At 33.5% G+C, this 10,332-nt stretch overlaps 1 protein-coding gene and 2 long non-coding RNA genes across 3 annotated transcripts; all 3 read right to left on the reverse strand.

Moving 5' to 3' along the window:
• Positions 1 to 1,798: 1,798 nt before the first annotated feature.
• On the reverse strand, positions 1,799 to 2,292 carry LOC133816422 (uncharacterized). Its single transcript, XR_009885228.1, has 2 exons — positions 2,204 to 2,292; positions 1,799 to 2,101 (listed from the first exon to the last, which is right to left on the reverse strand). It is a non-coding gene; the product is annotated as an uncharacterized LOC133816422 (long non-coding RNA).
• Positions 2,293 to 2,682: 390 nt separating this feature from the next.
• Positions 2,683 to 3,484, reverse strand: LOC133816423 (uncharacterized). The gene is made up of 3 exons (XR_009885229.1): positions 3,286 to 3,484; positions 3,101 to 3,142; positions 2,683 to 2,766 (listed from the first exon to the last, which is right to left on the reverse strand). It is a non-coding gene; the product is annotated as an uncharacterized LOC133816423 (long non-coding RNA).
• Positions 3,485 to 7,101: 3,617 nt separating this feature from the next.
• LOC133814938 (3-hydroxy-3-methylglutaryl-coenzyme A reductase 2-like) lies at positions 7,102 to 9,910 on the reverse strand (the record flags this gene model as incomplete). Its single annotated transcript, XM_062247839.1, has 4 exons — positions 7,102 to 7,869; positions 7,953 to 8,299; positions 8,925 to 9,106; positions 9,444 to 9,910. Coding segments are annotated over 4 exons (1,239 nt in total), but the record flags the coding sequence as incomplete, so codon positions are not given.
• Positions 9,911 to 10,332: the final 422 nt, after the last annotated feature.

Below are 10,332 nucleotides of genomic sequence, written 5' to 3' on the forward strand. Positions count from 1 at the left end.
TTCAATGGCTGAAACTTACCTCAAACTTGAGATTAAACCCTCTTCAATGGTTGAACTAAGTTTCTAAGCTCCCACCTTTGATCTCTTAGCTTGTTGCCTCGGTTTGGGTTCTCAAAATTCAAAGGGAAATGAAGAGAATAACATGTACGGGAGAGAAAGAAGGAGATGAGGATGATGCTCTATTTTTGTTCTGAATTCCTACAGCCTTGAAAGTCAATATAAATCCAAACCAAATGACCTAAATGCCTCTAGTTCATTAAAAGTTTCTGAAGCCTTCCCAAGGGTAAAACCGTCCTTTTCAACCTATACCGTTAATTATAATTAACGCTCTCCAATTCCCACTATTCCCAATAATCTCAAATACCAATAAATCATATCTCATTACCCTTTAATTCCCGGTAATGCTTAAGTCATCAAAATGACCCCGAGACTCACCTTGAGCCCCGAACTTAAACCCGTTATGACTAGACCGAACACTTACATTTCATGATCGTCTCATGCCGAATAGCTCGAACCAATCCACCTTATAATGTGGCTATATTAATTAATCACAACCATGCACCCATAATACACAATTACGCCCACATCGGCCAAATTACTAAAATACCCTTATAGTCATAAATACACCCATATGCATGCATTTACCATCATATGATAATATAATTCACATAAACATGCATATGATAATTAAATAGCATCATAACTCAATTATGTCCCTCCCATCCTCCTAATCAAGGTCCTAACCCTTATTAGGAAAATCGGGGCATTACAGAGATGGCTTCTTAATTGCATGTTTTCCAATTCGATGACAATTAGGTAGTCTGGGTTTGGACTCGGTGGAAATGACGCCGAACTCCCAGTGTCGTCGTGACCTGCCGGTTGCTTTCGCAGAGTTGCTGGATTTCAAGGCCACGCTTCTTCGAAACAGTGGTATGATGGGCCTCCTGCCCACCAAGCTATTCTATCTCATTATCGTGCATTGAGTGAGTGAACACCATGATGAGAATCGACTGGGATTTTGACAAAGCAACAATTTTCGTCTCAATGAAAGCACCAAACTGTTGACGTGGTTTTTCGCCAATAGTGTATTAAGAAATAATAAGGTAGATTAGTGCTTAATAAACCATAATGAAAAAATAAATGAATTCACCCAAGAACACAGAAATTTTATGTGGTTCAGTGGTTAAAATCCACTTAGTCCACGAGTCTATATTATTGTTGTTTTCTCTCTATTTTGGCAGAGTTTCACTACAAGAAAAAATGCTTTTAATAACACCGAAAATGTGTTATCAAAACATACGATAATACATTCTGATGTGTTAAGACCAACTATGTTATCATAGGTCAGGGTACTTTACATAACACTTTATCAGTGTTATACAGATGTGTTATTGTATTGTCAACGATAACACAATTTCTATGTTATTTTAATATATAGATAAGTGTTGAATTATGTTATTTATAGTCGATTATATAACACTTTTTTTGTGTTATACTACACTTTAGTATAACACGTTTTTTGTGTTATACTACACTATAGTATAACACTTTTTTTGTGTTATACTACACTTTAGTATAACACTTTTTTTGTATTATACTACACTTTAGTATAACACATTATTTGTGTTATACTACACTTTAGTATAACACATGTTATACTAAACTTTAGTATAACACATTATTTGTGTTATACTACACTTTAGTATAACACATGTGTTATATTAGCTTAGAGAAACATAATCTTTTTTTACTTACACAAAACTAGGAAAACAAATATGAAAGTTGAAGCCAAATAAGGTAACATAAATAGATTTTTATTAATTACTCAAATGTAATTACAATATTTAGTCTACTAGTCTAGGCTTAAGAAATCATATTACAACATAATTTATGCCCAATTCAGATTCCTTTATCACTAAATACAAAACAAGAAATGTATACAAAAATTAGTGAAATACATTCTTCCATTCTTTGCATCAATATCTCGATGGCTTTGCAGTTTCTTTGAAAGTGTTATGCTTCAAAAACAGGTCAGTAAATGCCACCCTCAAGTTCTTAACCTCTCTATCTAATTCACTTGGTGTCCTTTGCCTGCAAGATCCTAGAAAATGGAGTATGATCCACCAAAAACTTATATAAGTCTACAGATCAGTGCTTGAAGTATCATACAAAAATAAAACTGTAAAACCCACATAGCTCTTACCATTTTCTGAAAGTTTTTTCAAGACTACAGTATGTATTCCATCTTTTAGATACCACAAATTGTCAACAGCAGCAACTAAATTACTTGTAACTAAACTATATTAAATTTCTATGACTAGAATTGCAGTCCCTTGGTTCAAAGTATTACCCAGAAAAATAATTTTCTTCATAATATCTTTTAATTTGAGGGAATTCCGGACCTATTAAACAGAGCATAAAACTACCCAAGTCAAAACAGATTCTCAAAACTGCATGGAAGAATTTAAGTAGCACAGGGATCTGTCAATATAGTACAGATATCAAATTCTGCAAGAAAAAATTCATCATCAGGAGTTGCTTACCTCTTCACATGTAGAGTTCACGGTGTTCAAACTCTTTTTAAATTCTGAAATCAGTAAGACGATGAGAAGAATTATACAATATAGATTGTAATAATAATAATATTTTAACCACCAATGAAAAGCATAAAAAATATCACCAAACCTGACAGTTGAACTGAATCTTGAAAGAGAACACTCGCAATTTTGATTCCACTCTAGGAACTTTCATCAACTCCATAAAATACTGAAATATTAAAAACATAAAAAAATAAAAAAAATGACCTTTTGGGACTATTCCAGCCATGATAGAATTCAAAAGGTATCTATATGCTCTCAAATTGACAAGTAAATAGCTAAATTTCAATTGGACAATAATGATGTACAACAGTAGTAATTCCAAGTTTCTATTACATAAATTTTTTTTCTTTTAAGTAAATAAACAGAGGGAAATTAAAAGAAATAAAGGATTTTGTAAGAAACTAATAAAATAAATCAATAAGTTCAAAACATTTTACTGTTGTGTACTTTAATCATAGAAAGTCATTCATGGAAAAGAAAAGATGAATAATGCTTCTTACCTGTTCACACTTTCCCAGGCTCTCCTTGTCACCTGTGTAACCCTGATAATCATATAACAGAAACGGTCATAGCCAGCAACAGAAAGAGTAACAGAACAAGTCATAATGCTGTATTTTGAAAGCTGAATTACTGACTTGCTAACAAACTGGTAAGGAGCACAATGTAACTTGCATTAAAGTCTTACCTTGAGAAGTTCCATCTCTTCTTTAGTAGGACAAAATTTTATTAGATTTTCCACCTGATCAACATCTAATACTGATTCATCCATCGCTAGCACTGCAGCCTGAGAAGATGCATGCCACTAGTGTTAAGTAAACACAAAAAGAGTAACCAAACATGTTATTGTTCCATATTATCAAAACCTATAGAGGAAAAAGACTTCAAAAATATGTGAAACGAAAAAGGATAAAAATTATCCTTATATTTCATGTTTTGATCTCGCAAAATCCTAAATATGTGTTGTTTTCAGTCCCAGGCTAAAAGTACCGATTGCCCATAAGTAATGAAAGAAAAATAGACAAATCAAATTAAGTTAACCAACCCATTATCACAGGATTTCATTTAAGAATTCTATATCAAAGAATCTGTATCCACATTGAAGAGATAAAACTATCCATATCTCCAAATTATTCAAGTAAAAATAAGATCTTCAAGTATAAGTTTACCATCGTATCAGGAAGCGGCATCTTAACTTTTGTGAGAATAATTTCAGTGTTGTTTGCCCTCCTCAGGTCAATCTACAGGATGTAACATGGAAACAAATGGGACAGAAGTAACATCATAAATATCAGAATGCAAAAGAATAAAAATAAATATCAATGAGAAAGGACATCCTTTTTTACAAGGACACTGAATCATTCACGAAATGTATCTAACAATTGTAACAAGATCAGCAAAGCAAAGAAGAAGAAGAAGAAAGAAAAGAACAGAGCAGAAAGGACCATGATAGGAACCCAAATAGAAAGCTTTTTGCCTCAATTCAATATATGACATATCATATTTGGCAACCACTATCTTTTTACAGATTGAAACTTAGAATCAATAAAGAGATTGTCAAGCCCTTGGGGCTGGTTTTGGCAGTGGAGTAGAGTGGTGTCTAGCCAACACTCATTCGAACCACGTATGTGTTTGTGTTCCTCTTTATGTTTCATTTCTGTTTTGATTTGATTCCTTGATTAAACTAGTTTTGTCTTTAAGATTGATCATTGATCAATTGTTTTCTGGTTTATGGTGTGTTTTCTGGTTTATGGTGTGTTGATTTTCACTACAATTTATCAAATATATATCATCACCACAATTTTGGTTATAGTTAATTGCACTTTTTACATGAATAATAAACTATTGTATTTAGACAGTTAAATGCACACAAACGTAGATAACCTGAAACAAATTTCATTAAAAAAAATCAACAAAGAAAATCATGAAGAGCCGAACAAAAGCATAGCAATCAACCTTAAAAATGGCAAAAATATGGTATAAAGGGAAATGAAAAAGGACACCTGAGAGATAATTTGTTTTGTTGAATTCTAAGATTATTTGAATAACTTTTTTTATAGTTAGCTTTATAAATAGATCTCTTTTCTTTTCTCATTTTGAATATGCATATAATTAAATAATAACAATTACTTCTTTCATTAAGAAATCATCTCTCTTAGTTTCGGACCATCCTATTATTTCATATTCTATCAAATTTTTCCAGCAAAAGAAAAAAAAAACATAACACACCAATAGTCATTGGTGTTCAGAAACAGAGCATTTCATCAATGAAATAAACTTATTAGATAAGTTATGGATGTATAAATATAAAATATATATAAATTATGCATTGATTTATTAACTAGTATTGTAAGCTAAATAACACATATATGTAACACAGATACGAATTATGAACTAACAAATAGACTAAACAATTATTTTGATAGAAATAGAATACTTACCCTTTTTTTTCAACTCATAAATGATTAATGCCATAACCTCGCAAGGAGACAACAACTCCAAAGCATTGTCGAACAAAACAGATCATTGTGAATATTATTGGAAAGTTAATTTCATGACTTTTATTTAATTTGAACCTTTTTTTATGAATATTTCATAGACTACTTGTCCCAAGTTCTTGGTCTGCATTCTGTTTTGGTATTTTCAGAAACCAAACAAAGTAAAATTCTTGACATACATCATGATCAGCAATATACTTAGGAAAGTAAAATTAAATTGAGTGTGCCTCATCATGAAGATAGGAGATAGTTTGTTTGTACAAGATACTTCTTTTGAATTAAGCAGAGAATAAAATTATGTTGTACTTTTGACAATTCTCTCTGAATTTTTTTAAAGAAGTCGTCACATAAAAAAATGTTTATATTCTTTTATCAAATTTATAAGAGACACATAAATCAGGTTTATACTTTAATTACTACAACATATAAGGTACCTAGAAATATCAAATGGGATAGCTCACTTCAATATTGACCATTCTATATGCTGCCACTTCTGTTTGAGACATAAACAAACAAGCACATTAGTTTGATCAAATAAAAACGAACAAAGTTGAAAAATTTGTAGCAGCAAGCTTCTACACCACAGACCCCATGCCTCTTGTAATTTTCCAAACTAAAAAGCATACTTTCTGTCTGAATTATAGAATGAATCATGGACAATAATCAGCAGCTAGGTTAATCATCCTTGTAAAGTATCAGTACTAACAAACCAAACAACAAAAAGGGAGCTCATAATCAATAATTACACTATAAAATTGATGTAAAATAAATAATTATACAGTAAAGTTAATGAAAAATCCAAAAACTCACACAAACACAAAAATGAACACAGCCAAAATCTAAAGGAGTATTATTAATTAAAACTGCCATATTCAAATAATTTAAAATATGAACCTAAACTTGTATCAAAGTAAGAACAAAATAAGTGAGGAAAGAAAGGTGCAAATAGAGAACAGAGAGTATAGAATCACCTTGCTAATTTATTTATATATCAAGATCAAGTATCATAAATGTAGCTCAATTTTGGAAACAAAACTAACATAAATTATGGCCTCAGAAAACCAGTGGTAACGGCTATTCAATAAAAACAAACAAGCATAAGTGGATTCATTACAAAAAACTAGTATACAATCTGATCCCAACTTAATCCACAAAACCCATTACAAAAATAAATGTTTATGCTCTCTTGTAAACAAAATGATTGATTGAACCTCAACTATTTTTTAACTTTACATTGAGTTTTTCATATTAATTTTTCTATTTCAAGTAAATAGGCATGCTGAATCTAATAAATAAAAATTTCTACATAAGCCTTCCTTAGTACATAAAAAGTTAGCCTAATAAATAAAAGCTTGAGCAGATACTACTCAGACATTCTATTCGCTTCTATTTTATCTAATAAAATAAAAGACACAGTTCAATTCTCTAATAAATGAATGGATACAAGCCAAAATAGCAATCAAATAAAATAATTGTCTTGAAACTTATTGCCAAATTAAACTATTTCATTATTTGATTATTTAAATATTTTATTTTCCTTGAGTTCATCTTCAAGGGATATGAATATAGGGGGTGTATTACTGCACATAACTGAAAAAAGGACAGCAGCAACAACTCAGGTTGAAGAAAAATTTGACAAGTTCACAAGAAAGAAAAGTGACTAAATGGTCTAAAAATATAAATATAATAATCCAAAAAAAAAAAAAAAACTAACCAGATATGCCAATAACATCCATGTCATCTAGTTCAACAACTCGCTAAATTTGGGTTATGATTACAATAACATGCATTGGTTTCATCATTTCAAAATTTCACAAGTCAGACCCCAAATTATTTACATTATAGTTTGGAACATTATATTTATAAATCTCACCAATATCTATATGTTAGTTACTCTTGATATTATTATACCACAGTTATAATAAATACTACTTAGTAGTGGATGACGAAGAAGAATGGTAATACAAAGAAATTCACCAAGTCTTAGCTTAGTATGCAAAAAGACAGAGAAAAAGACATAGATTGAACATGAATCCCACTACAAAAGTACAATCATTATTATACAAACACCTCCTCCCAACGGAGAAGACAAAAACAACTCTTTTTTTTCAAAATAAAAATAATAATAATCAAGACTGCGACATAATACAAACCACAGATTTTGATGGTGGGGAGATCTGCACAGATGATGACTTGCCACTACCAAGTATAATGTCCTACTCGCTGACACCTCACACTTGGAGAAAATTAGAGAAGTTGGAAAGAACAAGAGAAAACTCGTACAGCCCAACCCAACCCAACTCATCCCCGTGTTAAATTACTTTTCCCTCTGTCTCTCTCTCCTCCTCCACCACAAGATACCGAAAACCCTTATTACAGCTATGGAAAATTGAACCCCCCCAACATTTTCCCATGTGCACCACCCAAAACAACACAGCCTGGACTAGTGGACTCTCTTCTCTCTTTAATTGTAGCTCGATAATCACACCCGGACCCCCCCTTCCCTTTTTTTTCTTTTATTTTGTACCTGTTTAGCATGCAACTTTTGACATGTCTTTGCTGGATCTATTGTCTTTCATGTGACTCTTGACAAGCTGCCCAGCTGCTATAGCATACATCAAAGCGAGCTCACCTGCTAACACCGAACCGGCTACAATGGTGGCCAGTAGTCTAGAGTTAGCTCCTGGGGACTCTTTGCTTGCACCTTTCATGCCAAGCAAGTTCAAGCATGCAGATTGAGAAGCGAGTTGTGTCCCACCTCCTACTGTACCCACCTGAAGATAAAATATATAGGAAATAATGTTAATGCATATCTTTAATGATTGATTGTGTGTTGGAATGGAACTACTGGTTTTACCTCAATTGAAGGCATAGTCACAGAGACACGAAGATCCTTGCCATTGTTGATAGATTCCATCATGGTAATGCAGTGAGAGCTCTCTATGTTTTGTGCTGGATCTTGGCCTATGGCTATAAATACTGCAGATACTATGTTGTTGGCGTGAGCATTGTATCCACCGAGAGCACCAGCAATGGCTGAGCCAGCAAGGTTCTTAAGCATGTTAAGCTCTACAAGAGCATGGATGTTTGTTTTCAAAACCTTCTTCACCACCTCTTCGTTGATTACTGCCTTGCAAACAACTGATTTGCCACGCCCTTCGATCCAGTTTACAGTAGCAGGTTTCTTGTTCGAACAAAAGTTGCCTGTCATATAGTAGAAAAACATGAAACTCGTACTCGGGAATGACATAGGAAGCTGTGAACTAACACCTCCACACCACAACCAAAAAAAACAAAACAAAAGGGCAATAATTGCTAATAAGATGGGAATAGAAAAATGACCTGGATAAAGGATTAATCCTTACAGGTATTAACATTCAATGAAAAACAAATGGCAGCGACAATGACATTAAATATTCAAATTCCAAACATTTAAATATTGGGGTGGGGATAGCATTATCAACGATGACTTCTTGACAAGTATGCGTGAACGAATTATTAGACTATACATATTCATTAATACTATTAGGAATGAAAACGATGTACAAAAGAATTATACCCAGCTTGTCCTAGGAACAAACCAGGTCCGAAATTGAGGTAGAAAACAAATTCGATCACTTAAGCTTCCAATAGGAACAAGAGGGAAACAAAAAATTTAGTCGATATTGTCTTCTTGACCATACAAAAAAATTTATAGCTGTACACAACTGAAAAAAGGAACAGCAGCAACAACTCAGGTTGAAGAAAAATTTGACAAGTTCACAAGAAAGAAAAGTGACTAAATGGTCTAAAAATATAAATATAATAATCCAAAAAAAAAAAAACTAACTAGATATGCCAATAACATCCATGTCATGAAAGTCGTTTTGAAGGAAATCAAGAACATTTTGAACTCCTTTTGAAACCATTTTCATCCCCATGGCGTCTCCCGTGCTGCAGGTAAATCTGATATACACATTCTTTCCAGCAATCGCGCACTGAATACCCTGGAGCCTGGCAAATCTACTAGACCTGGAGACGATGACCAAAACCCAATAAGACAAATGGTTCAAATCTAATATTCATTACTGTTTGATGAATCTGACATTTGAAAGAAACTTCACGGATGTATATTGACTAAAGATTCAACCTTTACGTGATTTTTCTACTCTTTCTTTCTTTATTTATTTATTTTTAATACTTTCGGATCCTCAGATTCAACCTAATGCTTTATTACTCAAATTTATATTAAATTAGAGGAAAAAAAACATGATATCGATCTCCATGTTAAAATTTCAATCACCATAACCACAAACAATAGATAAAACTTTACATATATACATATAATTTTTATGAAGCATGGACTAACCTGTTAAAGACGATGGAAAGAGTCTCGAAATTTTTAGGGTCCTCCAAGAAGAACTTCAACTCAGAAGCTCTCTTGGCGGAATTAAACCTCACAACCGGTGCTCTGGTCATGTCGTCCCTCAACAACACGCTGGTAGCCCCACCAGACAAATGGATAGCCTTGCAAGCTTTGCTTGTACTCGCAATCAAAAAACCCTCTGTAGTCACCATCGGCACCGAATAATCGAACCCATCGAGCAACAACAGACCCGCAATCCCCACCGGAATCTGGACATACCCAACAGGAATTTCGCAGCACTGCCCCAAAATAGATTCGTAATCGAACCCTTCCAATGTTCTTAGACCGAAACCATCGTTGCTGAACCGGCCGGAGCTAGCTGGTCTCACGCAGGGAAGAAGAAAGCTTGGCCGCACACAGGGAAGAGGAGAAGAAGAGCTGGCCTCCGGTGTCGTCGTTCGCCTCTGGTGTCATGTGAGGGCTTGGGCCCGCGTGGTCGAAGCTTCGACGGGTCTGGTGGGAGAAAGAGATCCGAGAGAGAGGAGAGAGAATGATGAGGAAAAAGGAGAATGACGGGTCAGGTCTCACAAATGAAAAAAAAAAGCTAAGTGTGGCGGGATGGTGGAATTACTACCGCCCTTTTTTGATAAAGTGGCCCAATATATTAATCTAGCATAACACTTTTTTATTAGTATTATATTTGTGTGTTATAGAAATGAGTATTTGGTGTAGTGTTTCGGTATTACAGAATAAAGGTCCCTTTTCCTATCCAATATTCCCAGAATTTATAAGGGAATTCCATGTACAGGTTTGGGTAACCGCGTGAGTCAATCACGCATTTACATAATGATTACATTTAATACAAATAATTCCCATTTATATTGTGATATGA

The sequence above is a fragment of the Humulus lupulus genome, chromosome 2 (assembly GCF_963169125.1).
Source record: "Humulus lupulus chromosome 2, drHumLupu1.1, whole genome shotgun sequence".
NCBI lineage: Eukaryota > Viridiplantae > Streptophyta > Magnoliopsida > Rosales > Cannabaceae > Humulus > Humulus lupulus.